The sequence below is a fragment of the Pagrus pagrus genome (genome assembly GCF_965226575.1).
Source record: "Pagrus pagrus genome assembly, chromosome: 22".
Lineage (NCBI taxonomy): Eukaryota > Metazoa > Chordata > Actinopteri > Spariformes > Sparidae > Pagrus > Pagrus pagrus.
Window position 1 is genome coordinate 18797530 of NC_140204.1, and position 13452 is coordinate 18810981.

Genomic DNA, 13452 nt, shown 5'->3' on the forward strand with positions numbered 1-13452 from the left:
TGACCAGTATTTGACAGTGGAGGAGACCGTATTGTCAGTAATGACTGTCCAGAGTCTCGTATAGTGAGACTTAGATGAAGGTCTGTTAAAGTGGAGGAGTGAGTGAGGTACACATCACTTGGTTGACAGGAAGAGGCAGCACAGTGTGGTCTGAGTGCAACTGAGGTGAAAATGTTGAGGCCTGTTAGATCAAAGCTTTCTAATAAAAGAAGCTGAAAGGAAGCAGTGAATACTGACTGACTTTCCTCTGTAACAGAGACAAAGGGTAACACTTAAGGTACACACAAATGTGAGTAGTAGTAAGGAGCGAGTAAGAAATGAATCAGGAATGACTTGACAATTAATGAGTCACTAATTAGTTATTCTTGAAATAACTGTGATGTGAGGACTATATACTAGATAATGATGAGTTACAAGAGATCAGACTGGGAGAAAATATATTAATGAATCATTAGGTAATGATTAGTTCATTAATGTCTGTGAATCAACATACTACTTTATTCATGAGTTTGTCCTGAGTAACTATGAATCAGCCACTGAGAGAAACAAACTAGTGACTACTCAGTAATTGCTTATTACTTAATCATTAGTTACCCTTTTTGTGCCCCCTTAAGTAAACTGATACATAATACTGAGTAGTTTGAGTGGCAGGTTCGGAGCAGCAGGTTCTGTAGCAGTTGACATTTACAGCATCTTCACAGTGTCAGCATGTATATGTGGTGTGAATATAATGATAAAAATACGTTGAGGAGAGTGAACACAACTGAACACCAAACTGGGACTGAACACAGCCTTCAGCTGATGGAGGTCAGTTTGAGTGAGGACGAGGACTATGACTTCAGGGACACGGCAGGTGGGGAGAGACAGACGGTGAATCGATGGATTTTGGACTTATTTTGACCAAACTGGGGTGATTGATGAAAGACAAACCAAGACTGTTCTAGTCAGTTTTATTTGAAAAATGTGCAAGTTTTAATGGAGAGACTTTCACGACAGTGAAGCTCGTCTTAGTCGGTTGTATGACAGTTTTATGTTTCGGTTAAATGTAGGCAAATGTCCTTTCTTGACATTTTGTGAATATATTTTGTTCATTATTGCACTTAAAGCTACAGGGTCCCCTCTGGTACAAGGTGGTTTTACTGAGCAGGAGGGACCGGGGCTAGCTGGTACCATGCTAACTTCAGTAGACATCTCTCAAACACAGTAGACATCTTTGACATGATGTTAACACTGTTGTTTCTTCATAATGTTGGTTAATTAATGTTTTTGTATGTTAAACTAAACTGCCTATATTTTACATATTTTACATTTTAAATCCAGCCTTATTTGAAAAGAAAATACTCCAGCACATCTTTGAGACGTAACATCGTAACAAAACAACAGCAGATGCAGCTCCAATATACATTGACCTTGATAAGAGGCAATAACAATAACATGCAGGTAGAATCCAAACCTTTATTAACAGATGAATTCATGTTTTGAAAAGGGCGCACCAAAATAATTAAATAAAAGGACAGCACAGGAAAAAGACCAACATCAGAGTGGTGAGACTTTTTGTCTCATCTTTCTTGACGTAATCATTCTGCATCAACACGCACTTCTCTTAAAGTGGTTATGTGGTAAATTAGAGCACCAAGATGAGCTACACAGTAGCACCCTCCTCCTTTTGTTGAGAGCACCCTCCTTGGAGCACAGCTGAGTTACAGACTTTACAGAGCTTCAGACGCACAACGATGAACTTCAGCGTGATAACAGTGTTGATTCTCTGCAGCCTCAGTAAGTTCTGGCATTGAATCACTTTCTTCAACTTCTTCAGTAACTGTGCTGAATTCTCTAAACCAGCAGAACTAGAATTATTTACTTATTATTACATGTATTCTGACGTTTCCTCATACTGGTACTGCTGTTTGTTTCAGGCTGGATCTCCGCCTCAGTCTCTCAGTCTCAGACTGTGGAGGCTCAGCCTGGTGAAGAAGTCACACTGCAGTGCAACAACATCTACAACAATCGCGCAGTGATATTCTGGTTCAGACTGGTCCACAGAACTGAGGTCAGCTGTGTCTCTGTCAAGATCTACTCAAGTGACGCTCAGAACTGTGAGGGATTTAGAACAGGGAGATTTGAAATGAGAAGCAACAACTCCACTGTCTCTCTGAAAATCAATTTCGCGACTAAATCTGACGCTGGACTGTATTTCTGTGGACTTTACACTGGTGGAAATCCAACTTTCAGTTTGATACATTTAAATGTCAAAGGTAAGGTCATTCTAAAGTCTTGTCATTCTTTGTTCATTTATGTTTATTCTGTATTTCCATAATTGTCTTCTTACAACACAAAAAAAAAGTGGCTGTTAAAAGACTGGCAAATTTAATTATGATGTAAATCTGTCAAAATAAAATCAAGACTAATTTTATCTTTACTCTTTTCCTTTAAAAGGCAGTGATGAGCCACATGGTGACGAGGACAGCAAAGGTAAAAGTGAGATTCTACTACAGATTTCTTTCATTGTGCAGATTATGAAATGTTTGAAGGTGAAACAGTTGAAGCTCAGTTTTTACTTTTACTTGGTCTCAAGTCTTTCAGGGTAAATTAGATTGTAACTTAATGATCTCTCTTGTAGGAGAATCTGACGGAATAGCAAAGCTGACGAGTGTGATCCTGGGCGGTCTGACCTTTCTCCTCGTGAATGTCATCGTTGGTCTGGTTGTTAAAGTCAGGAAACTTCAGACAGGTACTTCAGGAGAATGTTTTATTTTCACTTGATGGTTTTTACACATTCTGCATAAAATGTGTGTCATTATGTTAAAAAACTTTGTCCTTGTCTCTGTCGTTCAGCTGCCACTGAAGAAAAGAATCCACACCAGCGTGAGGTAAATCAAGTCCTATCCTTTACTGTCACGTCTCCACATGTTGAAGATCAGAATCACTCCAGGTCATGATTTAGCTTTACTCACAAAATCAGCTGGTTGACATGTGTAACTGTGTACTGTCTGCAGAATCTGCACTCTGAGGAGCTGAAGGATGCAGCCCTGAGTTTTTACCCAACACCAGTAAGAAGCAGGAGGCCTGCATCAGAGAGAGAAGTGGAGACTCGAGTCATTTATACTGCCAGCAGACTATGATGGTAGATTTGTGTCTTTATTATTCAATCAAAAAAAAGGTTGCTTCAATCAAAATATATATTTTCAATAAAAAAAAACCTTTTCAATCAAAGGAAAAAAGTGGTTGAATGCAAAAATATAGTTGAGACTCAAAAAAATGCATTTGATCACTGTTTTTCTGAAAATGTTTTCTTTGATGGAAGTGAAGGTTTTTTGGTTTGAAGCAACTTTTTTGATTGAAGTAATGTTGTTTTTTGTTTGGGCCATATTATGGGTAGGACATTTGTGACTTTATAATTCAATCAAAAAAGAAGTTGCTTCAAACAAAAACAAAAAAATTTCAATTAAAAAAAATCACTTCAATCAAAAAAAAAACTATTTCAATCATAGAAAAAAGTTTTTGAATGCAAAAGTATTTATTTATTTTTTTGATTGAAAAAGTTTTGTTGTTTTGTGTTTGGGCCATATTATGGGTAGCACATTTGTGTCTTAATTATTCAATTAAAAAAAAAAAATCACTTCAAATCAAAAAAAAATATTTTCAATAAAAAAATGATTTTTTGCATTTGAGTTTTTTCTTTGATAGAAAAGTTTTTCTTTTATTGAAAATATATATTGATTGAAGCAACCTTTTTTTGGATTGAATAATAAAGACACAAATCTACCTTCATGGCAGACAGACTCAGAGAGGTTCAGAGTTGAACTGATGCTTTTATCATATTAATCTGCTGTTGTGTTCTTTGTTGGCTGGAGGAGTTCACATGTTATTATTGCAAAATGGTCAAATAACCAAATTACTAAATAGCTGACTTTTCAGAGTGCTTGTTCTATCATGTCTTGCTAGTTTTGTCTGACCTTGGTCACTGTCCAGATAGACCATAGATAGATAGAGGTCTACAGCAGTGGAGGAGTGAGTGAGGTCCACCTCACTTGTTCAACAGGAAGAGGCAGCGCAGTGTGTTCTGAGCACAACTGAGGAGAAAACCATGAGGTCTGTTAGATCAACACGCTGTGAGGATGAAGTCTGAAATAAAGCAGTTACTGTTTTTGAAGAAAATCAATGTGGAAACTGGACATTTCAACTGTTACATGCCTTAAATAAAAAATATTATCTATTTTTAAAAGATTGGTAGTTGTGTTTGTGAATATTTATGACACCCACATGCCTTTTGTTGCACCATGCACTGTGTTGACAGTCTGAGTCAGGGACCACATCTGTATCTTCACACTTCTGGCAGACTGACACCCATCTATCAAACTGATGAAAAGTTGACCAATCAGAGTGACACTTTTACAGCCTGATATGAAACCATCCACAATAATCATATTACTAGTAACTACTGAACAATAGAGGGAAATTAGTTACACTACTTGTTACATTTATATCAGTGATTCAGCAAAGATCCATCTGAAGTGCTTTCCAACAGCTCCACGGTTGCCGGCCGTTAACATGAGGGGAACTGCCATCTTGGGGAACCTCACACTTTTAGTAAAAATTGACACTACTTACCCCACTCTACCCTACTCCTCTATTAAACCTGTGAAAAGGTGGCTGAAGCAGAGCCTCATATGAAACCATCCACTCTGTGGGCTGTACATGTTTAAGACAGATCACAGCAGAAATACAGCAGGTGCATCTCCCATGCATTTCATCTTTTACATGTACTCAGTTGTCTGGCCATTTTGTTTCAATATGGGTATTAGAGTGCATTTTCAGGCAGTCTCAGAAGACATTCATAGTGTTGCGCTCGGTTGTTCACACAATTGACAAAAACAGCTGTGTGAACAAAGAAATAAGTGCAAACTGGGGCTCCTTTCTGACCTCCAAACAGCTGACACATCAGGCCGTGAACTGGGTGTGAATGTCAGATCTTTGGCGTAAGAAAGATGCAAAAATAGTTGAACAAGCACAGCATGTCTGATGGACAACACATCCTTATGCCTCAACGACTGAATAGACTGATTGGCAGTGTGTCAGGCCTGGTTCAAAAATAGGACTCAGATGCAGAGTGGAGAACAATCAAGCAGGCTTTATTTTGAAAAGATCACTTTTCAGCTCTTGAAACAGGGCAATAAAACAACAGCTATTAACTCTGGCAACTAGGCTATAAGGTTTCACAAAAGGTGAAACAACAGAAAATCACTCCGAAAGGAGGAAACAAAAAATATCAACTCTAACTACACTAGTGAGGAATATTTCTATGAAACTTAAACAGAAAACGCTCCAAAAGGAGGAAGAAAACAATGGGCTATAAAACTTCTACACTGGATCTGATCTAGCAAAATGTATAAACACAAAATCACTCATAAAATGAGGAAAACGAAAAGACTGTAAAACAAACTGAACTCACCACTACGACTTGAAAATTTATCAAACAAAAAATCACTCTGTTTAAGAGGCGAAAAGGAAAACTCAAAATACTGACTTGAATATTCAGGATCAAAAACTAGACACGACAAGGCTTGGACAAGAGGCTGGAGATGCACGAACAAACGAGACATTCTGGCACAGGACAAAGGGAGACACAGACTATAAGACACATGGGGGTAATGGGGAACAGGTGGAAACAATCAGGGATCAGGGATGACGTCAGACTGATGACACAGGAGGAAGGGCAAGTGACCTGAAACGAGAGGAGAGTTACTTTTCAAAATAAAACATGAAATTCACAAGACAAAACACCAAGACAAGACATCTCTCACCGCGGTGTGACTCCCAAAACAACATGATCGTAGGACCTCGCAGAACCTTGCAAAGGTGGCTGAGTTCCTGAGCTGCTGCTTCTCACTCACATGTGTGTGCCCATCCTATCTGTTGACATGGAGTTTGCCTTTAACAATAATAATAATAACGATATTAATATCTTGGTTTTATACAGCGCCTTTCAAGAGACCTAAGTACGCTTTACATCAGGGAGGACGCAGAAAAAATGATAATAATCAGAAATCAGCTCAGTCAGAAAAAAGAGATGGACTGATGGAGGGTAGACAGAGTTAGCTGAGGTTGTAGGCCTTGGTGAACAGGTAGTGCTTCAGGTGTTTTTTGAAGGTGTCCAGAGATGAAGGATTGTGGATATGAGAAGGGACAGAGTTCCACAAAAGTTTGCAGCTGGGTGTGGAGGGTTGAAACGGAGCCAGAATCTGAGGACTGCAGCTTCCAGGATGGGTTACAGGGGTGGAGGAGGTCCGTTAGGTACTGGGGGACAAGGGCATGGAGAGATTTGTAGGTCAGGAGGATTTTGTAATGGAGGCAGGACTTAACGGGGAGCCAATGGAGTTGAATGACGGTGGGGGTGAAGTGCTGCCGAGGTCTGGTGCGGCTGAGAACACTCGGAGCTGAGTTTTGCACATATTGGAGCCTGTCCAGAGCCTTGCTGGGGAACCCAAACAGGACACCATTGCAGTAGTCGAGACGGAAGGTAATGACAGAATGGACGAGGGTTTCTGCCACAGGGTTGGAGAGTGATGACCCGAGAATAGAAATGTTTTTTAGATGGTTAAAAGCTTATTGGGTGATGGATTTGATGTGGGCCTCCAAAGAGAGGGTAGAGTCCAGGATGACGCACAGGTTGCAGAAATTTGGGGAGTGGGAGATGGAGCAGCCTTCCACATCAAGGAAGAGATCTCCAACCTTCCAGGCAGCAGAAAGCAGGAGGGGGAAAGAGAGGGAGGGAAGGAGAGAGAGTGCACAGGAAACAAACTGCCTTTCACCTGTTGTGTGTATCCTCTTCATGCCTGTGACATATTCTACAGATACAGACATTAAAACTGTAGTGAAATGCTGGTATGATCTCCATGTGACTGCCTACAGGTCATATACAGGTCTATGTTTGCTGAGAACCACGTGTGTGTCACAGTAAAAATAGGCAAGATTCCTAATCCCTAGATTACGCGACGCTGCAGCCTCGTTTTGACACGCGCATGAGAAGCGCGACTCCACTACCAGTGTGGCTGCTCTCACCTGTTAATATGGATGTTGAAATGAAAAGCGAGAGGTAACAGCACGCACATGTGCAGCTCACGCATCCAGTGTCACTCACATTCATTATTCTACTTACAGCTTGTTGCCGCTATTTTATGAAAACACTATTTTATGGGAAAACTCGCCGGAGATGCATCTGCAATATCACCACAAACATCAAGTCAGAGTGGAGACAAGGAGAGGAGGAAGACTGGATAGCAAGTAGAGTGAAGGAGAACGGCTGTTCTGATTGGACAGATCCGTCTGGTCTGTAGTGTTTCTGTAATATACTTATATATAGCAGCTCCATATACATCGACATTGATAACAGCCAGTAACAATGACATGCAGGCAGAATCCAAACCTTTATTAAAAAATGACTTCATGTTTTGAAAACGGTCCAAAAAAAAAAAAAGATTAGAGTGGTGGGCATTGGTTTGTCCACCCTGCTTGAGGGGAACATTCTGCATCAACACACACTTCCCTTAAAGTGGTTAAGTGGTAAATTAGAGCACCAAGATGAGCTACACAGTAGCACCCGCCTCCTTTTGTTGAGAGCACCCTCCTTGGAGCACAGTTGAGTTACGGACTTCACAGAGCTTCAGACGCACAACGATGAACTTCAGCGTGATAACAGTGTTGATTCTCTGCAGCCTCAGTAAGTTCTGGCATTGAATCACTTTCTTCAGCTTCTTCAGTAACTGTGCTGAATTCTCTAAACCAGCAGAACTAAAATTATTTACTTATTATTACATGTATTCTGACGTTTCCTCATACTGGTACTGCTGTTTGTTTCAGGCTGGATCTCTGCCTCAGTCTCTCAGTCTCAGACTGTGGAGGCTCAGCCTGGTGAAGAAGTCACACTGCAGTGCAACATCATCTATAACAATGGCGCAGTGAAATTCTGGTTCAGACTGGTCAACAGAACTGAGGTCAGCTGTGTCTCTGTCAAGATCTCCTCAAGTAACGCTCAAAACTGTGAAGGATTTGAAAATGGGAGGTTTGAAATGAGAGACGTCGACTCCACAGTCTCTCTGAAAATCAATTCTGTGGCTGAATCTGACGCTGGACTGTATTTCTGTGGAGTTTACGGTGACGGAATTCCAACTTTCAGTGTAATACGTTTAAATGTCAAAGGTAAGGTCATTCTAAAGTCTTGTCTTGTCTTTCTTTGTTCATTTATATTTATTCTGTATTTCCATAATTGTCTTCTTACAACACAAAAAAACAAAGTGGCTGTTAAAAGACTGGCAAATTTAATTAGGATGTAAATCTGTCAAAACAAAATCAAGACTAATTTTATCTTTACTCTTTTTCTTTAACAGGCAGCGATGAGCCACATGGTGACGAGGACAGCAAAGGTAAAAGTGAGATTCTACTACAGATTTCTTTCATTGTGCAGATTATAAAATGTTTGAAGGTGAAACAGTTGAAGCTCAGTTTTTACTTTTACTTGGTCTCAAGCCTTTCAGGGGAAATTAGATTCTAAGTTAATGATCTTTCCTGCAGAAGACTGTGACGGAATAGGAAAGCTGACGAGTGTGATCCTGGGCGGTCTGACCTTTCTCCTCGTGAATGTCATCGTTGGTCTGGTTGTTAAAGTCAGGAAACTTCAGACAGGTACTTCAGGAGAATGTTTTATTTTCACTTGATGGTTTTTACACATTCTGCATAAAATGTGTGTCAGCATGTTAAAAAACTACTAAATTGCTTTGTGCCCTTGTCGTTCAGCTGCCACTGAAGAAAAGAATCCACACCAGCGTGAGGTGAATCAAGTCCTATCCTTTACTGTCACATGTCTTCACATGTTGAAGATCAGAACCACTCCAGGTCATGATTTAGCTTTACTCACAAAATCAGCTGTTTGACATGTGTAACTGTGTACTGTCTGCAGAATCTGCACTCTGAGGAGCTGAAGGATGCAGCGCTGAGTTTTTACCCAACACCAGTAAGAAGCAGGAGGCCTGCATCAGAGAGAGAAGTGGAGACTCGAGTCATTTATACTGGCAGCAGACAGACTCAGAGAGGTTCAGAGTTGAACTGATGCTTTTATCATATTAATCTGCTGTTTTGTTCTTTGTTGGCAGGAGGAGTTCACATGTTATTATTGCAAAACTGTCAAATAACCAAATTACTAAATAGCTGACTTTTCAGAGTGCTTGTTCTATCATGTCTTGCTAGTTTTGTCTGACCTTGGTCACTGTCCAGATAGACCATAGATAGATAGAGGTCTACAGCAGTGGAGGAGTGAGTGAGGTCCACCTCACTTGTTCAACAGGAAGAGGCAGTGCAGTGTGTTCTGAGCACAACTGAGGAGAAAACCATGAGGTCTGTTAGATCAACACGCTGTGAGAATGAAGGTTGAAATAAAGCAGTTACTGTTTTTTCAAGAAAATCAATGTGGAAACTGGACATTTCAACTGTTACATGCCTTAAATAAAAATATAATCTATCTTTAAAAGATTGGTAGTTGTGTTTGTGAATATTTGACACCCACATGCCTTTTGTTGCACCATGCACTGTGCTGACTGTCTGAGTCAGGGACCACATCTGTATCTTCACACTTCTGGCAGACTGACACCCATCTATCAAACTTGTGAAAAGTTGACCAATCAGAGTGACACTTTTACAGCCTAAGATGAAACCATCCACTCTGGATCACAGCTACAAACATATTCAGTGATGTGTACACGGTAGTCTCAATGCAGCTGCCTGCACATGTAAAAAATTAGAGCAATAATCATATAGTGAAATGCTGGTATGATCTCCATGTGACTGCCTACAGGTCATATACAGGTCTATGTTTGCTGACAACCACATGCGTGTCACAGTAAAAATAGGCAAGACTCCTGATCCCTAGATTACGCGACGCTGCAGCCTCATTTTGACACGCACATGAGAAGCGCGACTCCACTACCAGTGTGGCTGCTCTCACCTGTTAATATGGATGTTGAAATGAAAAGCGAGAGGCAACAGCACGCATATGTGCTGCTCACGCATCCAGTGTCACTGAAAACACTGTTTTATGGGAACCGAGGTCAGCTGTGTCTCTGGCATGATCCACTCTGCGCTCAAAACTGCGAAGGATTTCGAACGGAGAGATTTGAAATAAGACAACAACTCCACTGTCTCTCTCTGACGAGTCAGAGTGACACTTTACAAACATAATCACTGTGATATGTTCTCGCTAATCTCAATGCAGCTGCCTGCACATGTACAACATGTCATGTTACTTGTGACTTCTACTCATTTAAAGCAATAATCATATTACTAGTAATGACTTAAAAATACAGATGTATGAGTTACTTTACTTGTTACATTAATTTCTTTGATCCATCTGAAGTGCTTTCCAACAGCTCCGTGGTTGTTGGCCGTTAACATGACGGGAACTGCCATGTTGTTTCAATATGGGTATTAGAGTACATTTTCAGGCAGTCTCTGCTACAACACATTCATAGTGTTGCAGCAGTTGTTCACACAATTGACAGGAATATATGTGTGAACAAAGAAAAAAGAGAGAAGTTCAAACTCGGCTCTTTTCTCACCTACAAAAAGCTGACCCATCAAGGTGTGAACTGGGTGTGAATGTCAGAGCTGCAGTTTAAGAGAGACAAAAAAAATAGTTGGACACAGATCCCCTTCAAAAGAGTTTAACTTCTGAGGAGGCACAACAATCATCACCTATAAAACCACCATCTGTGCAAGATTCTATCTTCACCCACTCAGGTGCATGCTCGAGCGAGCTGCCTTGGCCATGCATAAGTGGAGACTCACGTTATCTATGCTGCCAGCAGATAGAGTCAGGAAGTTACTGCAACACTGATGCTTTATCATATCAATCTGCTTCATGTTTGCTTCTTGTACTTTATTGGCCAAAGTCTCTGTCACACAAAGGACACTGATGACTGTCACACCTACTCATAGGGAGAGTCAAATGGAGGGAGGAGTGAGAGAGACACATGACTTCACAGGAAGAGACAGCACAGTGTGGTGTGAGTAAGTCAGGAGGCCTCTCAGGTCAAAGCTTTGCAGCAAAGTATAAAAGTAAACAGTGAAAAGTGACCTATATTGTGTTGAATAAAGTTACATCAGCCTCTGTATTTGTACTGAATGGAAATAAATAGCGATAGAATAAACCAGCCCTCTGTGGTGACGATCATCGTCTGTCTGAGTGAAAAATAAAGTCTCAGCCACAGGAAGACTTCAGCCACAGCCACAAACACCACACAGCCTGCTGTTCTCAAAGACAACCAAGAGTGATGCTACTACTTATAAACTCTATATCATCTCTGCTTTACACACACTTATTTAGGTACCTTACTTTCAAAGCAGCATCAACCTTTAATCATCAGGTTCTGCTCTGATCAGGAGCCGTTTACCAACAGAAGGAGAGCTCAGAGATTACTTTTAACTTTGAGGATTAAAATATGGATTTATCCTCACTCCTGTTTATCAACCTGACTGTAGCAGCTATCCTCCATGTTGTCTGCTGGAGGAGAAACTAACGTAATAATACAGAGACGAGAGGGGGGAGAAGAGAGAGAACCAGAGTCCTTGGTGAGTGCTGAGTTCAGGGAAAGGTCTAGATGAAAACACACAAAAACACACACACTCACCATTGCTCACTAATTCACAGCTAATGTACAGTACAGTAATGTGGCTGTTTGGGGAAAAGTAACACTCACGTAACAGCAACAGTACACTTTTGCTCCATCAAATATCCAGTTTAACAAGAGTAAGATGGCAGGAGGGAGGAGTTAAGATCCCTTTGTCTAAAATTTCATTTGTGAAAAAGATTCAACATTAATGTGAATTTATTATTTTCTCGCCAGTCTTTGGTTTTGATTCTCACATGCTTCTTCCTCTCTCGCTCTCAGGATCTATCTTTATCATTTTGTTTGTCCTTGATCGTTGTCTGAGAAAAACAAAAACACCCACTTGACGTTTGATGGAGGAGGGAACTGTGAAGACACTGATGATTGTTGAATGTCCTTATAGGGAGAGTCTGCTGGGAGGTAGGAGGGGTAATGTACACTAATTTAAATTCAAATATAGAAAATGTTTCCATAAGCCTGTATCTTTCTCTATTTCATTTTCATTCTTTAGTCGTCTTTATTGAACGCTGACAGAGTGAATGTATCAATGAAAAAGACAAAGGGCTTGACTTTAGCTCTGATTGTGTTTGCGTGCACGTGTGCATGCAACGAGTCTTGTGTCCCCTCCCCTCTGTTATTTTCCACTGTGGTCAAAAACAGTTAGACTGGCCGTCAGCTGTCTGCATTGAAACCACATGCAACAAAAGCTGTACAACTTTCGCGCTGAAGCTTCAGTATGTTCTCTTATTAAAATGTGAAGATATTTTGTTAGATTTTGATGATTGTGATGTGGCTCAGTAGAAGTCTAATAACTGCTTGTGATCAGATTTAAAGCAAGAAACTGGGATTTAATTGTAAAGACTTAACTGGAGTCAGTTCAAAACACAACTAACATTGTTTAGGCCCTAATGACAATAAGAGCATCTCATTAGTGTGTGGACAACATGCTCAGGCTTCCTTCCTTCTTTGTGGTGATTCTCAGAAGTACAGAAAACAGAAGTAGCTGAGTGTTGAAGACGTAGATACAGACTTCATAAGGACTGAGCGGCCATGATGACATGACTGAGAAAGTCTGAATGAAAGCACAGTACCAAATGGTTTCATCTTGTTGCTGCCAGTTATTGTCAGAGAGTGTATTCCAGCTGTGAGGGCCAACAGTTCTGAGTTAAGTAGCTGCCCTGGTTGTTTTCTACATTTTTAACACTGGAGGCAAATCAGCTTGCCAAGCCACTGGGGTTCCCTATGGCAAGTCCAGCCTGGTGAAAACATTATTGCTTTTGAAGATAAAACCTCACAAGATAAGAGCATGGCTTGTTTATGGCTATTTGTTGCAAAGACAGAAATGTATATTATCAACCAATTGGTGGGCTCGGTGGTAAAGTGCTCTCTAGGGTGCCCTTCCAGTGGACAAAACTTGATCAAGTGCCTTCTATTCAATTGCTTGTAGTGTTCTTTTTAACAAAAACACCCACCTTCCTCTCTAAACCTGAACCTTCAGACTGGACAACAGACGGTGTATTTCCTCCTTGTACAGTTCTACTGAGGCTGCCTCATTCTGCAATGACTGGACATGTAGTGTAACAGAACTGAAGAATAGTGATGTTGCATCTGGGACATTACATGACGCCCCGACGAAAAGTCTAGCATGTCAGAGGAAGATACAAAAAAATCTTCCTGCCTAGTTTGACATCACCTACAACATGTTCATGATGTTGGCCAATAATGAAAGAGTGCTCTGATGTGTATATGTAAACATGGCGAAGAGGAATAGGGATGCTGCTGTCAGCTGGAATAA

The 13452-nt window shown here is 40.6% G+C and overlaps 1 protein-coding gene across 1 annotated transcript; it reads left to right on the top strand.

Annotated features, from left to right (window-relative positions):
* Positions 1 to 6578: 6578 nt before the first annotated feature.
* LOC311251591 (uncharacterized protein) lies at positions 6579 to 9335 on the top strand. Its single transcript, XM_084344078.1, has 6 exons — positions 6579 to 7720; positions 7861 to 8199; positions 8388 to 8423; positions 8572 to 8682; positions 8794 to 8828; positions 8957 to 9335. Exons 1-6 carry the CDS (start codon positions 7678 to 7680, stop codon positions 9104 to 9106), a joined length of 714 nt encoding a protein of 237 aa, XP_084200204.1. The 5' UTR covers positions 6579 to 7677; the 3' UTR covers positions 9107 to 9335.
* The last annotated feature ends 4117 nt before the right edge of the window (positions 9336 to 13452 follow it).